At 40.5% G+C, this 20,263-nt stretch overlaps 1 protein-coding gene across 1 annotated transcript in view; it reads left to right on the top strand.

Moving 5' to 3' along the window:
- The window catches only part of SNTB1 (syntrophin beta 1), a 142,959-nt gene that overhangs the window by 55,313 nt on the left and 67,383 nt on the right, over positions 1–20,263 (top strand). The window contains exons 2-3 of the mRNA XM_069854592.1: positions 3,652–3,868; positions 19,341–19,548. Coding sequence (XP_069710693.1) covers positions 3,652–3,868; positions 19,341–19,548 — 425 coding nt within the window. The remainder of the gene's footprint in view (positions 1–3,651; positions 3,869–19,340; positions 19,549–20,263) is intronic.

The following is a 20,263-nucleotide window of genomic DNA, read 5'->3' as shown; positions in this document are numbered from 1 at the left end:
ATTGAGTTAAAGTAATGAAGCTATTATAATTTTTACTCAGTCCCTGTGTGTTATTTTCTCTGTTTGCAGAGTTTATTCTGGTGGTCTTAAAGAATATAGCATTTTTATATAGACACTTAATATTTGTATATATATTATACAATGGCATCCTTATTTAATTTTATTAAATGCTTTGGGGTTCTAATCCATTAGGTGGTTTCATTGGCAATATATAAAAAAAGTATTCTCTACAGCTTTCTTTCTCACTCAGTACCTGGATTTCTTTTACTGTATCCCCAGGGAAATCAAGCTCTTGAGCGTAATGACCTAAGAACAGAATTTTATCTATCTTATTCCTTTAATGCAATACTTTGTATCGTATATTTTCTGTTTTTAAAACTTGATGATTGAAGTGAGTTTTATAACTTCAGTCATATGTTAGCATTGCTGTATTTGAGATTCTCAGATAGTATAGTAGGGTGGAATAGAAATATTCATATAATACATACTGGTATCAACTTGCTTTGTACTAGGTGGATTAAGAACTGGGTAACAGACAGATTGCAAAACGTGGACCTGTGTGGGGTCACCATAAATTGCTGTGTGTGTAGCAGGTTTACTGGTGCATTGGTATAAAACAGTGTTCTGCAGTATTAACATCCAGAGTTTAGAGGCACGTAGGAAATAATTGCTGATACAGCTTATGAATCATCTGCACAACACATTCCTTAATTCAGCTAAATTCATAAACTGGACTTTGGTTATGGACATGTAATTATGGATGTTGGTGGGGCAAATGGAAAACAGTGGCTCTGAAATTTAAATTATACAAAAAATTAGATAAATGGATTAAGTTCTGCCGCCTGTTCCAATCCCATATTCCATTTTTGCTTTTATATTTATCCATTTGGAGGCTTTTAAAATACAAAACACATTTGAATATGCAAGAGCCACAAAGTCTGGTTTGTAAAACCCAGCAGAATCCGACGATGAATCTAGAGAGCTGTGCTTGTGTTTAGTGGGATGTAGGAAGTAATTAGAAGACTACTAAGATCCACTCTTTTATTGGACAGAAAACCTATACTCGCAGTATTTTTTAATTCTTCTGTACAATTTTGTAGGAAGATGATGTTAAGAAGTTTACCAATGGGTCTATATTCATGTATATCATTGGGGCTGAGCAACCATCTCCTGTTGAGAATTAGTAGAAACTAGAGGACCGGGAATTCAGAAGTTGGCAGGAGTTTTTGTAGGACATTTTTCCTCAAGGCAATTTTCTTGGCTTTTGCTGTTTTTGAGACTCAGTTTGTAGGAAAAAAAGGGTTGTGTTTCAGCTCTGTTCTCCAGCTCCTGCTTCCTCTTTCACAGGAGTTTCTGAAACAGTGCAGCTGCCTGACATGGATTCACCGGTGCCTTGCATGGAAACTTGGCTTCTTGCTGTGTAGAAAGGATGGCTCTTTTTTTCTCTCCCCATCACTGAGGAATTAAATTCACATTTTGTGTTCCTGCTTTTAGTTTTAGAGACAAATTTTTCACTTCAGCTTCCTTCCTTCCCGTGTCCCTTTCTCCTTTCTTCAATTAAAAGATGCTCAGGTCAAGTGTAAATAGCTGCAGCTGAAAAAGGGTGAAAAAAGCACAGATGAAATAGCTACGCTATTGAGACCTAGACCTTTATTTAACATCACATTTGCTGGCATGTCATTGTAATGGATTTTAAAAGCTGTCTGGATTACTTTTTTTCAGCAGATTAATTTAAATTAACTTTAATTTAAATTAACTTTAAAGGAGACAACATTGTTTTTGCAGTCAAACATAATTTTTACAGCTTCAGCTGTTCCTCCCATCTAAATGAATGACAAAGTCATATTCGTTCCATGTAAATAGGAACGGATTAACCACATCTGTATATTTTCAGGTATAATGGAGTGCTCAAGTGTGAGCACTGATTTTGAGTTAGATGACACAGCTTTTTAGATAATGAACTACAGGTAGGTGTCTACAAAAAGATGTAAAAATCAATCTCAACACCTTTTGCCTTAAATAGTTTCTGGAAGCCTGGTAGAATTTCATGTCAGGCCTCCTGTAAGCAGGGACGGGCAAAGAAATCAAACCAGCAGTGTTGGGTAGGACTGCATTTCTGATAAATCACAAATGATCCTTCTTACAAAGGAATATCCTGTAAAATACCAAAACATAGAAGTTCTTAATATTGAGGTTAGCAGATATATTTTTTTTTAAAGGAGGGAGGGAGCAACGGCAAGTGGTGCACAAAACTGGTGTTTTGTAAGAAAGATGGCAATAGATACTCTTGGAGCCTGGACTCTAGTTTTGCACAGGTATCTCTCTTGGTAAAGCTCTTATGAAGTGCCTTGAAAATAGCACTGCTGAAATTACCCACTTTGTCTGTAGTTTTGACAGTAACACCAGTGGTGTTGTCCACTCCTGAATATTTCCCTTTCTTTTACTTTGAACTTAAAAGCTTCAGTCTGCTTTCCCTAATTTAACCTTCTTCACCACGATGCCCTTTTGTAGTTTATCCATCTTTTTGTTATTCAGTCATTCCCAGCCTCTTCAGCTGAGCTGACATGATGATATGCACAGTTTCCTTGAAATCATCTCTTGCAGCGTTTTTAATTACTTCCTCAAATAAGTTCATGGTGCTCCTGCCCTTTTGCTGTTTGAGTCATGAGCGCAATCAAGTGACAATAGTTGGTTAGACAGCCACAGCTGTGTACATTGGACATATATGTGTTTAACAAGGGTGCTTAAATATGAGGTCTTTTCTTGGTTGAGCTCCATCAGGTTTGTGAAGGAGAAGGAGACTGTGGCTGGCAGATTTGCCAAACATGTAGAAAGCAAAAGTGATCTTGAGCTGCCAAAAGAATTCAAGAGACTATGTTGCAATATTTACCTGCATAAAGAGGGTTGTGACGTGTGACTATAAAAAAGGTATTGATTTCTGCATGCATTATGATCTTTTACAAATCCCACATTCATTTTTCCATACTGGGAGAAAGTGTTGGAAGAGACTGAGAGGAGATCTAATCTGACATCTCCACTCTCACAAAAGGCTTGAACTCAATTTTATTTTCCCCAAGAGAAAGCTAAGAGGTGAATTGGTTTTTGTGTACTCCATATATATATATATATGTACAAGTAAATCAACTAAAACTACTTTCCAGTAAGCAGAAATAGCTGTCAAGATCAGTGGCGGGACACTGACAAGCGTGAACCAGAGTGAGATGTGAGTTGGCAGCACAGGGAGTATCACTGAACATTTTAGATAGGGGAATAATAGATTCACTGTCACTTGGTTGAATGTTTTTCTTGAGAAAGTCCCTATACGTCAGCCAGCTCACAGCTTCTGTAGATAGGAATTGCTGCATCTGGTCTTACAGCCAGTCGAGTAAAGGTTGGATGGCTCTCCTGGCTTTATGTTCTTATTTCACCTTTTCTGTTAGTTTCCCTCATTTTACTCATTACATCATACTGAGATGGGCTGTGATCAGATCTCCTTCTTCTGTATTTGCACAGCTTTCAATTCCATAATGCTGGAGGAGCAGAAATAATAAACAGTGCTGAGGGTTGGTAACAGTTCAAAGAACTCGCATGGGATGCAACTACTCAATATCCATTTATTTATTACTTTCCTATCTCTTTTTTTTCCCATAGTGAAATACATGAGAGAAGCAACTCCCTATGTGAAGAAAGGCTCTCCTGTTTCAGAAATTGGGTGGGAGACACCTCCCCCCGAATCTCCTCGCTTGGGTTGCGCCTCTGCTGACCCGCTCTCGCAGCTTTCACTCTCCATCCACAGAGACAAGAAGACAATACCGCTCAAGATGTGCTATGTGACGCGCAACATGACAGTGTCAGATCCCGAAAACAGGTGAGGGGGGGATTTGCCTGGGATTTTGCCTTCACCTTGAGTAGTCATTGGCTTTTTCAGCATTGGTGTTGGTGAACGGGAGCTGGCAATAGGCTCTGGCCGCACACAGCAACCCAGCAAGGGGCAAGTGAGGACCCATTTGGGAAGCGTGGCTGGTGGTGTCTGAGCCACGCAGTGCTGGGTTCAGCTTTTGGGGTGAGCTAGACAAACTCTTCAGTGTGGTAATCTGACATTTTTATAATAAATAGAATTGCAGGTGTTTGGGTTTGTCCTGATTAAGTGTCTGCTTTTGAAGCAGAAGATACTGTATGCTCTAATTGGTTACATCTTCCAGGCTGGCTTGATTTAGTTCCACTGAATTGCATTTTCTTTTCTGTTTTAGTGAAAATTATTTTAAGAACAGCCTGTTTTGTCCATTCAGCTCTGGGCATTAAAGACTAGAATAGGGGAAAAGTTCCACTTACAAGGCATTAATGGGGAATTTCTGCGACTTCTTGGGTTTTGTTTTTTTCATAACGCTAAAAATAGAATGAGCTTTTACCAGCCCTTGTTTATAACATGTGTAGAACAGCTGCGCCACACCAGCACACTCTGTGATCCCTGCTCTAACAGCTGCTAATAAAAATGGGTCCAGTCAAATCAGTAATACAAACCAATTCTTCCATACAAATAATGGCCTTTTTGTTTTTCTGCAGTGTGCTGGCTTGCCCAAAAGCTGGGTGTAATGCCTTTTATTCTCAGCACTCATGTATAGGCATAAATAAAATTTACAGTTTCATTTGCAGAGAAGAATAAGGAGAAGAGGGGAGAGCAGAGAGGGGCTGAGGAAGGATGGGCTCCCCTGTAATCTCTTGCACGCCAATTCAGAAACTTTGTCAATATCTGTGTAAGTTTCCTTCTTTCTTTTTTGTATTTTTCTGGCCTTCTTTTAAGGGTTTCCTTCCCCCCCTCACTCCCGGATTTTATTATTTAGTGTTGCTTTACTTTGCTTCTGCTCTTCATCTCACTGAGTGGTTACCACTGTAGTCAGTGATAACCAGCCACTACAGAAGTGCAGTGGTAAAACAGCAGTTACCCTAGTGATCTTTCTCAAGTTTAAATCAAGATGATTATTGATATGGACCACTTTTTTTCCACAGATATCTGTGTAGTCAAAGGTGTTAAAGTTCGACAACTGTGTCACTAGCCTGAGAGTTTGTGGTTTTCTCTGCCACAGAGGGTAGATTAAAAATACCCATGCATGTTGCGTTGTTTGTAATGATGCTTTGCACATGTTGGCTTTATTCTTTCAGCATTTTTCACTTCTTCTTTTGACTGTATTGTAGTTCTCAGCTTCTGTCACTCTCCTGATCCTCAGTTCTGTTTGAAGGACAGGAGGACTGATTCAGAGGGACAGACACTCACTGCTCGTGATACTTGATATATCATGTACATGATACTTATGTGAGCTAACTTTTTTGAGGCATGCTACAAATGTGTGTGTTCTTACGTGTTAATAGGAAGTAATGTGTGGGAGAGACGTGTTGCTTATTATCACGGTTTTCATTTTGTGTTGCTGTCATTTCCTGTGGAAAGAGTGACTTCTGATTTTTACTGTAGTCCAACACAGTGCAGTGTTCAGTTTCAGATGGATTTTCCATCCAAGCACACAGTACCTCACTATCATACTAGCTGCAGTGTAATAGCAGCATTCCGTAGATTCACATCTTTACCTATTTCATGGTTTTTTTTCACAATTCTGAATACTGGAACTGGTATTTCCCAGTAGAAATGCTATTACAATGCAGTGACCCTTTCCCACTGGAACATATCCAAAAATAGTAATCTGATTCCACACAAATAATTTGATCTCCCTTCACAGCAGAGCCCAAATCATGTCCTTACATGCTTATGACACTTCATTTTAGTAACCCAGTGACCTGACACACATAGATCTCATAACTGGTGCTGTCACTTTGCTGGACAGCTTTAGAAGAGTGCTGCTGGCAGGCTGCCAAAGCATATGCTGGCCATAAAAGGTCTCCTTTGGACTATAGCTGAGCTAATTTTGATTTAAGATCAAGCACGCACATAGAAAGCACAAGTTTTCCAGTGCAGATGCTTCTCCCGTGCAGGCTGGAGATCGTTGTCATAGGATCATTGTGGTTTGATGCTCAGTGTGAAAAGGTGCCTATGTTAAAGGATCCAGGAGGAAATACTTCCTTGTTGGTACTGAATCATCTCCAGCGTGAAATCTGGGTTTAACAGGTATGAAGGAAGTTACACATTCGCTTTTCCCAATAGAGCTGTTGGTCGTGCATAGGTTTTCTGCTTCTCCTTGAAGACTGACCCCAGTTTAAGAGATTCCTAAATCTGTGTCTGCCCTCAGATGGTTTGGTGAGCTGCTTTTATAGCTAGTGGTTCTCAGATGTCTTCTTCACCTAACCTGCCTGTGGAGGTAGGGAATTGTCTTCTCTGTGATGTGATTTAAAAAACCTGTAAGATACCAAGGAGAAGATCTTTAATACGAACCAATGGCAAACTTAGTGTGTAGGAAAAAAATTTTTAATAGTACAGGCATGGCAGTAGGAGAAAAGCTTCAGAGCATCTTAGTGGCACGCGTGACATTCCCCTCTAGACACGGGGGCCATTGTTACATTTTAGGTTGGAAGAAACTATTTGAAAGTAATTACTATTTAAATCTGTTATTTGTTAGCATCTACAATGATATACGTCCTTCTTAGTGGCAGTTTTAATAATATTAATATTGAGCCTCACAGAGCAGCATCCCTATTCCCAGTTAAGGGAATGGTCAAGCTAGTAATACCAATGAGCAGTAAATCTTATGGCAGTATTAAAAGCTTTTCATCAGTTTCTGGTAATGATATTAGAAATGGGAGAGAAAAAAAAAGACAATAGGTCTCTCAGGTGGAAATTTGATTTCCACCTGAAGGAAATGATTGATGCTTTTAAAGTCTTGGGACATAATACAAAGGTACTTCTGTACACAGCATGGGAGACATAACACTCCTGGTAGGAATAAGGCTGCCCTGTTCAGACTGAAAAGTTTTTTTCTCTTCTGCTTTTGAAATCAACCTAAAATCCTGCCAGCACTTTATTCAGCCACACCTAGGAGGTGCGAGCCGGATCCTGCCAGCACTTAGCAGGCATAGTTCACATTTTTTTCCAGTAGCAGGAGTCAAGGGAAGCGTGATGCTTACAGGGCATCTCAGCAGGGATCCAATCATAATGATTGAGTTACTTGTTGGCAGGATTTGGCTCTATGGGAAAGGTTTGCTTTTGGATTGAAGCTATGATAAATGAGCCAAGAAGAGATTCCCAGCAGGGTGGTACTGGTTGCCAGCTGCCCATTGTGGCAGCGCCACAGCAGGTACACATGCAGTTTGTAGACTTCACACCCAGGAGATGTGGAGAAACAGATAAGGAACTTTTCCTATCTGTTGTCTATTTCAGGGTTGGACTTGGAATTCAAATCAGAAGATAAAGTTGAGCAGGTATGTGTTAAAGGTGGCAGAGGAACTGGCTAGTATCTGTTCTGGGGTCTACACACTGAGCTGCATCCAGGAATTACCTGGGATGGCAGGGAGATGCAAGACTGAGACCTGTTTATTCCAGAAGCAGCTATGGACTCTAAGCTGTTTCATTACTTTGATTAAAATATATATATTCATATTTATATATTTATATATTTATATTTTTTGCACTAGGGAGTACTGATTCACTGAAAGAAGTATTTGCAAGATTTAATGCAAAGCTGTTGCTCCCCAAATTGATTCCTTTTGCATACAGTCTTTTTAGATTTTTTTCCTGCGTTATTTAATAACATATCAGTAATGCCCACTAATGGGGTCAGTGAGATTTAATATTGTTAATTGTGATTGGGGTATAAGCCTGTAATTTATGTAAGCGTGAAGTATCCTTGTCTGATTCTGAAATGAAATTTCAAAATCTTAAATGACAAAGTCTGGTGAATTTGGATGTATTTCCTGTTGTTATGATAAGATATGAAAACAAAAGTTGAACCTTCTTTAAAATACTAAGTTTGAGTTTCAACCTGATTTAATATGACATAGGAAAAAACAGTCCTTGGGCCAAATGACTTGAGTCATGAATGCTGATTACAAATGTAAGACGTTTGCAGAAGAGTGTGATGGTGAAATTAAGATGAGCATCTTTAGAAGTCAAGGAGCTGTGACAGTTATATAGGACAGCACTGTCCAAAAGTGGACTCCTTGAATGTTTTTCTGATGCAATTTTGGCTGTGAGACTGATTGATTATTCATGTAGGTGATGTCTTCAATATTAATAGCAACTCCATGCCTTTTCAGTAAAACTCAATGGAAGATGAAAGCGTGTAGTTTGGGACCTACCAGCATTCTCTGTTTTACTGCTGATCCAAATCACAAGTGTTTTTCTTAAAACGGCTACAAAACTTGACATATTCAGTCTGGACATTAGGAAGCATTTCTGTACTAAGAGGGTGGTCAAACACTGGAAGAGGCTTCCTAGAGAGGTGGTCAGTGCCCTGTGCCTGTCAGTGTTTAAGAGGCATTTGGACAATGCCTTTAATAACATGCTTTAACTTGGTTAGCCCTGAACTGGTCAGGCAGACAGACTAGCTGATACTTGTAAGTCCCTTCCAACTGAAATATTCTACTCTGCTCCTATTCTGTTTAGCTCCTGAACCTCTTCAAGCTCATGCTAATATGATTTTAGGACGACTAAGAGAGCAGGGAGGCAAGTATTAGGCAGTGCAGAAGAGTCTGGACAACTTGTTGGTGAAAGTATAGGCTGGCTTATGCCTCCACCCTGCCAGTTTCCTGCTCGGTAAACAGGACTGTCCTTCAGCGTTGTCAGATATGAGCAGCCACTGGCATGCAAAGCAAAGACAGGATTCTCCTTGAAGAGCAGCATGGTTTAGGTGTGCAGCTCTGCAGCTTGGTTTTTGGTTTTGTTTTTTTTTTTTCCTTGGTTTTGTTTTTTTTTTTTTCCTTGCTGATGAGGGAGTGAATCCTTAAGTCACATACCTGATCTGGGTCTTGCAGAGGGCTGGACGCTGCTGCAGTGAGTGACCATGGTAGCAAGGATGAGTTATGGCTGCTCTTGTGGAGCATAGGTCCCATTTGTCTTGCTTTTTGCCTCTTGCCTCTTAAGAAGTAGTTTCATAACACTGGACTCGGACAATGACACTGGCTACTGGGAGAAGCATAGATGGGTAAGGTGCTGCACACAGGCTAAGCCCTGGCATGAGGATTAAGGAGGCGACGGACCATTTCCATCACTATGCTGCAGCACTCTGGAGCTGTCGGCCCTTGGTCGATGCCAGCAGTTCTTCAGGGCTTCCTGGAGAGGTAGAAGTATTTCCTTCCTAATAGGCAGTACTGATTTAGCGAGAGTGGCCTCTGGTTTAGGAAACTTGTGTCATTTTTCTGTTTACATGTATTGTAAGTGGGCAAAAGAAAAGAGTTGTATATGCATGGGGGATAGACCCAAGGAAGAGATACTATAATGGGAACATTACCAGCATAAAAAAATCCTTCTCCACACCTCCCCAAGGAAATTGTGCTTTGCTGCTCATGATGTTATTGAGCTGCTATCTGGCTCTGGACAAAATCTCTGTGAAAAGGAGAGACCGTACTGAATTTGCAGTGTTTTGAGCTGCAGCTTGAGGTCTTTGGATGAAAGGCATATAGCACTTAATTATCATTATTGGTACAGACATGTTTTGCTATTTGAATATCAATAAGTCCTTTGAAGAAGTCATTGAGCCTGCTAGAGACAAAGTGCCGAGTTACATCAAGAATTTTTGTTACTGTTTTTTTTCCTGGTGGGCTGTATTTATTATCTGTTTAGATTACTGTTAAACTAGAGAAGAAATCAACAATTGAACATTAAAGTAAAGCAACTTGAAAGGATGTAATTCAAATCTAGGAAAGAACAAAAATTATGATAATCGGTGTGAAGCTCTGTTGACTCTCCCCTCACCCTTAAACCACCCTGTTGTGCTAGGCTATTGCAGTATGCATTGCCTATTATAGAAGGATGATCTACCACTGTGAAGCCCTTTACATCCCTGCCCACCAAGTGTAGTGAATTTAAGATCAAGGCAAATGTGGTTTTTAAACCTTAGCTCCCAATTATTTTACTGTTATGGGTCCAAATGCTCCTTTTGTGTAATGATTCTTGTCATGTTCTTGTTTGTTTATAGTATGGTAACTGCTAATCTGCCCCCAAAGTCTACTCTTTACTGGAAGGGATGAAAATTAAGCAGCACTTGAGATTTATCTTCTGTTCTATCTTTTCGAGCTGAGAGATGTTAGGTGGTCTAGCTAATAAGGCATTTACAACATCCCCTTCAATACCCTGATTGTAGGAGAGGTAGGAAGTTTGCATTTCTTCTCTTATAATAGAACTTTAGCGCAAATCATTAACTGCTAGAATTAATAATTGGTTCAGGCTGGGCTGTCTGATAGTGCACTATAATGTACATCATCTGCTTGTTGGGCATCCCTACCATTGTTAGTGCATTTTGGAAGCTACAGTTATCAGTCTGGCTAAGAGGCAGTTTTCCAACCCTGTAGGAGCTGGAGCTCTAATGTTTCTAGGCAGAAAGGATATTATTTTTTATTTTGAGGTTGGTTTTTTTCATTATTAGGAACAATTATTTTCCATCATTTGTGAAGCTCCTCACCAGCCAAGTGTCATCAGTTTTGTCCTTGGTCATATGAACTTTAGTCTTTACTTCAGTTTTTCTGTATTCTTGGGAGGCCACTGAGATCAGACACATCCTTAGGACTATCCCTCCTGCAGGGAGGAGTTTCAGTTTCTTTTGAGTCAAATCACCAGCTAAGCTGTTTGGAAGAAAAAAGACCTCCCCAAACAACCCAAAGGCCATTTTCTGTAGAACAGCCTATTCATTTACAAAACCACTTGAACAAACTAGATTGAACTTCGGAAGTTCCTTTGTTTTATTTACATCAGATTTAATTTGTGTTGATTCACGCTAAGATAGCTTTCCAATGTCCTAAACACCTGCTGTAGTCTCTGGGCAAGAGTCTGAGAGGTGAATTGCTGGGGGAATGTCCATGGATTTGGGTACACAGTGGAAATCACTGAGTTTTCCGGGGGACTGTTTGAGTTACCAGTGTAGAACTGGATAGTTATGGTATATATTGACTGACCTTCAATCTGTGCAGGTCATGATGAATCTGGGATTAGTCGTGTCTCGTTTTCTTGAAAAAGAAGTTGGATCTTTTCTCCTAATGTAATACTGTGGGGCTTTTTCCCCTGGTGTCAAGCTCCTGGTGTCCCTCTCATCTCCAGCACAAATCAGATAGGAATGGGGAAAGCTACTGCACATTTCACTTAAAAAGTGTCTGCACACACATGCAGTTGTGACTGTAAGTAAAACTTCATATATGTGTGTGTGAAGGGGGTCAGATATCATCTGACAGGAATAAAATGTGTCATGGTGAGTAGGTGGCGAGGAAGGATGTATGTGGTATGGAGGTGTCACTAACCGGGTCTGGCAGAACACTTTCAATTAGATTTTTAGCAAACTTCTAACCAAAATATTTTGTTTATGAGAAAATAATTAAATAATGAATTAATGGAGAAAATGCAGATGTGCTGGCAGGGTTTTGTGTTGTATTTTGTAGGGTTTTTTTTCAGCCACTGCCTGTTAGGGGAGTTTTGAAAAAGTCAAGAATTTTCATTTTTCCAAACAGCTTCAACTATGGAGGATTGAACTGAGCAAGAGAAATAAGAGAAAAGTACCTGGAAATTAATCAGGGGAGGGGGGACAAGAAGAAGAAACTTGCCTTGAGAAATGCATGGAGGGATGGGAGGAGAACAAATTAAGAAAAGGTGATAAAGGAGCCAACCAACAGAATGAAGCAATAAACCAAGAGAGTGAAAACTGCAAGCAGACTTTACTTAGTGAACAGTTTTGCAAAAAAAGAAGATTCAAAGCTCTGCTGAGATGGAGGAAGACAGCTGCTCCAGGAAATTTGTCACAGATTAAAGGGAAGGGAAGAGCGTTTTTAATGTTGCAGGGCAGGACAGAAGACAACAAACAGTTAATCATGGTTTGTGTGTGTCTGTATGTAAAGATATGTAAATGCTGACATGCAAGGAGCTTCTGAATAACATTGGAGAGAATTTTAACACCCCTGAGATCAGCCAGACAAAGGACATTGATATCTAAGGGTTCAGTTTCCTGCTATGCTCCTTGCTTGTAGCCAGTGGCAACCTCAAGACCCTTTTCCTGCCTGGCTGTTGTCCTCAGCTCAGTGCTGGGCTTTCCCTTCCCTTATCAGCAGCTCTGCAAATTGGATTTCAGTCTTACAGCTCTGATCTGGCCTGACCTGCTGTTAATCAACAAGCAGGATTTTCTGGTCTATTCAAAGCTGCTCTCTCCTACATCTTCTGTAGTCATTTGTATTGCAGCAAATTACAGCTGCAGCGGGAGCCTCAGGTGATGGGCTGCCAGCAGAGGTGCCCCAGCTCAGTCTTGGTAGGTGCTGAGCCTGGGCTTAAGTTGTATCTGCTGACACTGTTGTTTTGATACCCTGTTGCCACTTCCACTTTTCACATGTGTTTCTCCAGGTGGAAATTCTCTTTTTCCTGTGGTAGGAGTCAGGGAGAGTAACGCTGAAGTTATTTTTTCTCATCATTTACATACAGCTTTTACATTGATCTCTGAGTCTATTAAATGGGAAGATGAGTTTACTGCCGGTAGTGAAGGTATCAGGAGGTGATCCATACCCGCTGTACCCAAAGAGGTCATCAGCATCTCTGTGAGGATCGCTCCCAGGTGATGCTCTCTTCCCAGCTTGAAGAGGCCAATAATTGATCCGGAGGGAAGTTGTGGGTTTGTCGTTGTGGTTGTTGAGTAGTTTGGCTTCTGTTTTGCTTCACTTGGGAACTAGTTGGTGATTCCTGGGACTTTTTGATTGTGTAAACAAAAAAATGGGCATATAAAATAATGAGATGTTCAGACAGATACTGCTAGGTGAGGTGGACCTGGTGTTTGTTCCTTCCAGTGAGACTTTCTCCCATGACAGTTCATTTACAAGACAGCTGTTCAGTCAGCAGTCTTGTTTATTTATCTCCTTTTCCTATTAGTTTTCATCCATGCTCATGGATCGTGTCCATCTCTTTCCCTTGGGTCCTACTACAGTACTGCCTACCACCAACGATGACAGATAACATCTAATGCTTCTCCAAGTCCATGACATCTTATTTGTGCAGCAGCACAAGACTCCAGCCTCATCTCAATCTGAAGAGGTCATTTGCCACTATTACCTGCTACAGTCAGGTGCTTTTTGCTTAGCCTAGTGCATCTCCAGCTGCAGAAGGTGCTTTGAAATAGGTGCTGGCATTTCTAGAGGTGCAGATTTTGTGGACAAAACATTATTTTCCCCCCTAACATTAATACACTTTCCCTCCTGCTTTACTCTAGGAAGCTGTGATCAATGTATTGACCACACCAATCACAACATCTTCTGATCTTGAAGTTTCAGGCAGCTTCTTTTAAAGGCTAAGTCAAATTCCTGCTGTGCCTCAGAAATAATTACTTTTTTTTTTTCCCAAGTAACTGACCTCACTGCTTCTTCAAACAGCACTTTTGCCGTTGTTTGGTGTTGAATCTACTGTGAAGAAGGCTGGACTTTGTATTCCTGCATTTCCAATATTCAGTATTGTTGCATTTGGACTATAAAAGAAAAATTCAAGAAAGAAAAACATTTAAAATTAAATGAATTTTTTTTGTTGTTCTGGGTAGAGAAGGCAGCATGTTATGTACTCTGCAGATCAGTCAACACCAGCACACAGCGATGTGAGCAAGTCCATTGCAGAACCAAATCCTTTCCTTAGTTGCATGTGGCGCAACTCTGCTGATATCCCTTCTGTTAAAGCCCAGCTGGTGGCAAATAGAAATGAAATCAACTGTGACAGCTCATTACTGATATATGCACCCTCTGTTTGGACATTAGCGTAGTCCAACTCGCAAGAAATGAGTATCTACATTGTTTTTACCACTGTAAGTTGAAAGTCAGCAAGTGAGTGTTAATACAACAGATGCATTTGTGACAGCAAGGGAACAGACAGACTTTCACATTGAAAAATTCCACTTGATTACCAAGTAGCACTTGCTTGGTAAAATTGCTTTCACCTCCATTTAGGTGCATCAAATGAAGATGATTCTTCCATGTATGCTGGGGAATTTTTGCAAGCCTAACAATCTCTCTATGGAATATTTTCGTTGCAGACTAAACTGAAAGTTTCCATTGCTTAATTTTAATGTATTTTATTCCGGGCTCATCTCCTGATACTGCTTGTAGAATTGAAAAAGATCCTTAGCACTTTTTTTATTCTTTTTTGTAATAAAACTTTAACTGTCTAAATATCATCTCCAATTGTGTTCCTCTAAATTCCTCCTTATGCTGGAAAGCCTCCCATATTTGCACACTCAGAAACCAGCAAAATACTTCCCACGGTTTTGTATGCAGATGACAATGAAAGAGATGGAGTGAGCAGTTTGGCCCTCACCCCCTTTTTAAGTTTGCAGTGTCAGTGGCAGAGTATTTTGTTCCTGGTTATGCCAGTGCAAAATCAAAGTAGTGTGATGAACTTGAATAAATCTGGCTTCAGCTTATCATTAAATTCAAGGGATTAATTCCACGCTTTAATCAGTCACTGAATACATAGTCTGTCCCAGGAAAAGACACAAAGTGTAAATCAGTGCCTGATCTGGTCCTGTGCTGGTGGGAGAAGTGCTTTCAAGAGATTTGATAAAATGTATTTCTTAGATAACAAACACTCCTACAAAAGGAGACCTTATCAAATGTGGTCTATCAAACATTTGCTTTCAGCTTCTTCTGATCCTCTATAAAGTAAAAGCTCTGGATGATGCGGCAAGGAAGGGAGTTTTGGCCTCTTACATGCAAGGTTACGCCATTTAGATACGCATGGTTTTGCATCACCCACATGTTCTGCGTGTGGAGAAGGAGATGCTGGAAACACTTTTCAGCTCAGTGACACTCTGAGAAGGAGAGAGAAAATTACTCTTTTATTATAAGGTTTGCCAAATGATCTCTGAGAAAATGTGATATCATTCATATGCGTTGCCAAGCTGGAGAGATGCCGCGCATCTTGGCAGCCACCTAGAGCTAACATATAATTCCTTTGGGTTGGTATGGGCTTTATCAGAAGCAGCTCCATATGCAGTATTTACATAACTGTGGTGGAGTGTGAGAATAAACACAGCTGTGGCATTGCCCTAAATATTTCAATTCATTGGGGAATTAAGGGAACTTTATCACTGAACTGCAGATAAACAGAAGTCAGTAAGCAGTGGTCAGTTTAGCCAAGGAACAAATAAAAGCTACAATGACCGGACTGCTGGAAACGTTTAAGTGCTTTAGTGTTGGAGTTTACTAAGGTCATTGGTATTTTTTTTTGCTTTTCAAAAAATATGGAAATGCCATCAGTCAGCTGTTATGCAAAAAGCATCATCCAAATGGACTGGTGAATCAAAGCAGCATAGGCTGAAAGTCAGAAAAGGGAAGAGTTTATAGAGACACAGCACCTTCCACATCTGATTGCAGTCAGAGCCCATGAGTTTCTGGGAAGGTTATAAGTTTCTGTTATTATCTTCATCCCAATTGACTGCGTAGATGAAATTCTTGGATTTTCAACAGAAATCTGAAAGCCCATTTTATTAAAGAAAGTTTAGTGCCCACATTTTATATGAAATAGCCAGTAGCAGATTTCATGCGGTTGCAGATTTAGACTTTTATCCTTAAGGTATGAATTAAAAAGGTAACCTACCTAGCAGCTTGCAGATGTATCCCTTAAGCTAAACCAGTGCAGTATATAAAAGGATTCAGTTTGGGGCTGTCAAAGTAGCATCTTTGAACTCACTTTTGAGGAGTGCAGCATGTTTTGTCCAATCTTCCTGTTACTCAGATCAGGGAACGAAGTAGACTTACTGCTGTTGTTAGTACATCACCATCAGACTTTGATGACTGACAAGCAGTCCCCAAAATAGCCCCATTACAAATCACTGAGGGATGATATTCTAAGAGTATTTTACAAGTATGGCTCAGTACGTGCATATGCGTATATATACTAGAATATATATATTGATATCACAGTAGAATTGTATATATTAGAGCGTGCATAGTTTAGCATCACTTAAACAGCATTGTAAAGAGCTGTCTAAATGTTCATTATTTTAGAGGACAGAAGTCTTGTACAAATACTTAAATAGCCAACACAAAGGGAAAACCACTTAGATGAAGGCTCCAGTAGCAAAATACTTGTTTGTATGTTAATCCACTTGCTTTCAGTAAGAATTTAAGTATTTTCCAAATTAGAGGGAAGTGAGTTGCCATTTGGAAGCTCTTTCGAAAGTTCTAGATATTTTTAAACCAAAGCCCGCTGCAACTCTAACTTAAAAGGAAATGACACAAGTTTGCTGCTGTTCCTATACAACTGAAAAAGCAGCACATTCTTCTGTGTCTTTATAGTCCTTTTTCAGAGCTTTGTTTACTGCTTGATATGCAGTGACTTTGGAGGTGGGAGTTCCCTTGTAGAAACCACAGGCTTTGTAAAAGTCTTTGTTTCATACAATCCATGTAGTGCACTAACATCTTTCAAAACCAGCACAATATTGCTGTGTTGTTCTAATAATTTCTGTCTTTAAAGAAGTATTAAAATGGGAAGTAGAGTGCAGAAAATCCTGAGTGCTGCTCCTGGCTTGTTCTCTGCCTTGTCTGGGTTATTCACCTTTCTGCTTTTTTGGTGGTAAAATGGGGATGCTGTCACTGACCTCATTTGTAAAATGCTGTGAGAACTCTCGCCAAAAAGTGCTCTGTAGTTAATAAGCAAGGTTTCACAGAATCACCAGGTTGGAAGAGACCCACCGGATCATCTAGTCCAACCATTCCTATCAAACACTAAACCATGCCTCTCAGCGCCTCATCCACCCGTGCCTTAAACACCTCCAGGGAAGGTGACTTAACCACCTCCCTGGGCAGCCTGTTTCACTGATTACCACGATGTATTTTGAAAATCCAAGTCTGTATAGTTTTGTTTCCATAGATAGCTGCCTACAAGAACAAGCTCAGACTCAAGTTCATAAGGCAGTAGGAGAGCAGTGTTTCTGATAGAAAGCTAGATCAGGCTGTAGTAGTTAGAACAGAGCAGGCTTTTTCAGTTGGAAGGGACTTTAAACACCATCTAGTCCCACTTCCTAAACCGTTTAGGACTGACCGAGTTAAAGCATGTTAAGGGTGTCGTCCAAATGCTTGGGGTATTGACCACCTCTCTAGGAAGCCTGTTCCAGTGTTTGACCACCTTCTCAGTACAGAAATGCTTCCTAATGTCCAGTCTTAACCCACATGGCACAGCTTTGAGACATTCCCATACATCCCATCACTGGATACCAAGGAGGAGAGCTCAGCACTTCTCTCTCTCTCTCTCCTTCCTCTCCTTAGGAAGCTGTAGAGAGCAATGAGGTCGCCCTTCAGCCTCCTTTTCTTCAAAGCAGACTAACACAAAGTCCTTAGCTGCTCCTCATAGGACCTTTCAGCCCTTTTACCAGCTTTGTTGCCCTCCTCTGGACTCATTCAAGGACCTCCACATCCTTCTTAAACTGTGGGGCTCAGAACTGCACACAGTACTCAAGGTGAGGCCACGCCAATGCTGAATACAGCGGGAACATGAATGTGCATTATCTTAATGATCATCAGACACAAATGGCTAAATCATAACTGTAGGGGAGACAGTTTTTCGTATTCACAAGACCTGCATCATCTGACAAGGAATTTTCCTTTCAATACTTGAGGTTGAATCCTCGGTGCATCCTGGAGCAGCTACATGAGAGCATTTATTTCCAGACAGTGCCGTTTCCAGCAGTTTTACTGAGGAAACCTGCATTATTTTTTTGGCTCGGTGCTTTCTGAAAAATCAACCCACTTTTTAAGCTATTCTAACAGTGATTTAGGACCCTGAACAGTTCAGCTGCTGAGTTTGGAAAATTATGACCTTTTCTATGTTTAGAGCAGGATCTACATGGGGACCTCCTCTTCTCAAAATGGACAAACACGAGCCCAGCAGTCCTTACTCTCCCAGCCCCAAAGAGCTCCATAGATCAAGTAGCTCTCTGTTCTGAATTCTGCTTTGGTTTAACCAATTAATTAAAACCTCTTAATTGTTAGTTAAGCCCCAAATTGCGGGATTTTGTAGTTGCATAACAAATATTTGCATTACAGCACTGTCTTGAACCACAACCTGAATAAATTCCACTCAACTAATTACTTTTCTGCTACAGAAAGGAGTCTTTGTGTCCCAGAGATTGGGCAGCAATACACAGGACAGAAGTACGTGCTTAGGCTCAGATCCCAGGTTGTATTTGTATGAGTAACATTCGGGAGCAGTCACTGTACACGTACAATAAGAAAGCACAAATGTGGTACAGAGTTGACAGAGGTGACAGGCAATGACCAGGGCTTGGTTTTGTAATCACTACATAAAGATAAACCAGACTGTTCTTTAGTGGGTTATTTAACAAATGTTCAAGTAAAAGTAGCCCACAAAGCTATAAAGAACACACAAAGCCCCACTAATAACTAATAACTTCACTGAGAATGGAGCTGAAATAGCTGCAGCTGTCTCTCGAAGAATTTTTGTTGTTACGATTGTTAGCAAAGGTGTTGGCACAGGTCCCATAACCATGATGGACAGGATTAATTTTCCTGAAAGCTGTGTTTATCTGTGTTTTTCAAGCCACAGTGGTGGGATGAAAGCCCAAAGGATGGTCTAATAAGCATGATTTTTTGGCAAAAAAACCCACATCTCTCTACACAAGAGTTTGGAAAACTGTAAAAAATGTCTACCAGCAACAATCATGCAGTTATGGTTAACACTTCTGTGCTGCTGCTGTTAGCAGGATCTAAATTGAGCACTGAGGATATTGGTGCAATCCTAAGAAAACTCCTCTATTTGGGGTGAGGATGGTTTTAATTTAATTCTGTATGCGTAAAATAAGCCCACTGAGAAACTCTGAACATGCATTGATATCCAGCTAAAGAAGGCAGCAGCTTATCCCTGGCTTCTCTGCAGTCGTCTCCTGTGCCGTTCTGGGTGGTTGCCGTGTCAGTGAATGTTAATGGGTTAATGCTCCTCTTGGCATTATGCTTGAAAATCCTGACAACGTGCTACAAAGAGGATTGCATCAGTGCTGGCAAATCCCTATCTCAAAGACTTTAAAGTAATGCTAGTACAGACCCGGCTTCTGTTAAGATGATCGTGCCTTATTCAGGTGTTGTAAAGGTAAGTTTTTAGTGCTAGGTCTTGATATTAGTATCCTCCTTTTTAACTCATTGCTAACGCTAAGCGAGGTAATCAATTTAACCACCTCATGGTATCTGAGTGAACATAATGTTTTTCCCCCCCGTTTTTCTAGACTTATTGAAGTTCATTCACCTGATGCCAAGCACACCGTGGTGCTCAGGAGTAAGGATTCGGCCACAGCCCAAGCCTGGTTCAATGCTATCCACTCCAGTGTCAATGAACTCATCCCCAGGGTGATTGCAGAGGTCAGAGACCAACTGGGTAAAACAGGGATTGCTGGAAGTCGAGAGATTAGGCATCTAGGCTGGCTTGCAGAAAAGGTAATGAAAACATTTTTATTCTCATTTCTAAGCTCTCTCTTTCTTCCTTGCTCTTTTTTCCTGAATTCAGCCTTGCCTGGAAGCAGAGATGCTAAATGAGGTTCTGAGGTTTGATTTAGCTTTCCATGAGGACCTTTCTTTTCTTAATATGCCGATTTCTGTGCTTTTTTTTTAAAAAAAAAACAACAAACAGAAAACTAGAAGGTCCTCTGAGCCTTCACTTCTATACACCAGTTAGCAAAGACTTTCCCTGGGAGATCAAAAATTTCATGATCTATCAAGTTCAGGCATGGGACATGAGTCACAAAAACTGACACCAGCCTTGAGCTTCTCTGCTATTACGTCTCCTGTTAATGTATATGACCTTTCTACTCCCAGCCTGGGAAGTTACTAGTTACTTGCTCCATGGTTCATCCCTCTGCTGTGCCTGGCTGCAGGAGCTGGGCATGGTCTGGAGCACAAGGTGGTGACCCTACTGCATCTGGGAGATTGTTCTTTAATTGTCACCCTGCATTTGAGCTGATCTATGTAGAAGACCAAGCCTGCAATTGCAACTCTTACCCCATGTCTTACACAGTTCGAGTGTCAAAATATTTTATGCCACGAGGGAAACCTTGTGTTTAGTTCAGAAATAGTTTGGGATCTATTGATTTGTGGAAAGCCAACCCATGAATGCATAGGGATGGTATCAGTATGAGATGATCTGGTTTTAAGT

The sequence above is a fragment of the Phaenicophaeus curvirostris genome, chromosome 3 (assembly GCF_032191515.1).
Source record: "Phaenicophaeus curvirostris isolate KB17595 chromosome 3, BPBGC_Pcur_1.0, whole genome shotgun sequence".
Taxonomy (NCBI): domain Eukaryota; kingdom Metazoa; phylum Chordata; class Aves; order Cuculiformes; family Cuculidae; genus Phaenicophaeus; species Phaenicophaeus curvirostris.
This window is presented reverse-complemented; position numbering and strand designations above follow the sequence as displayed.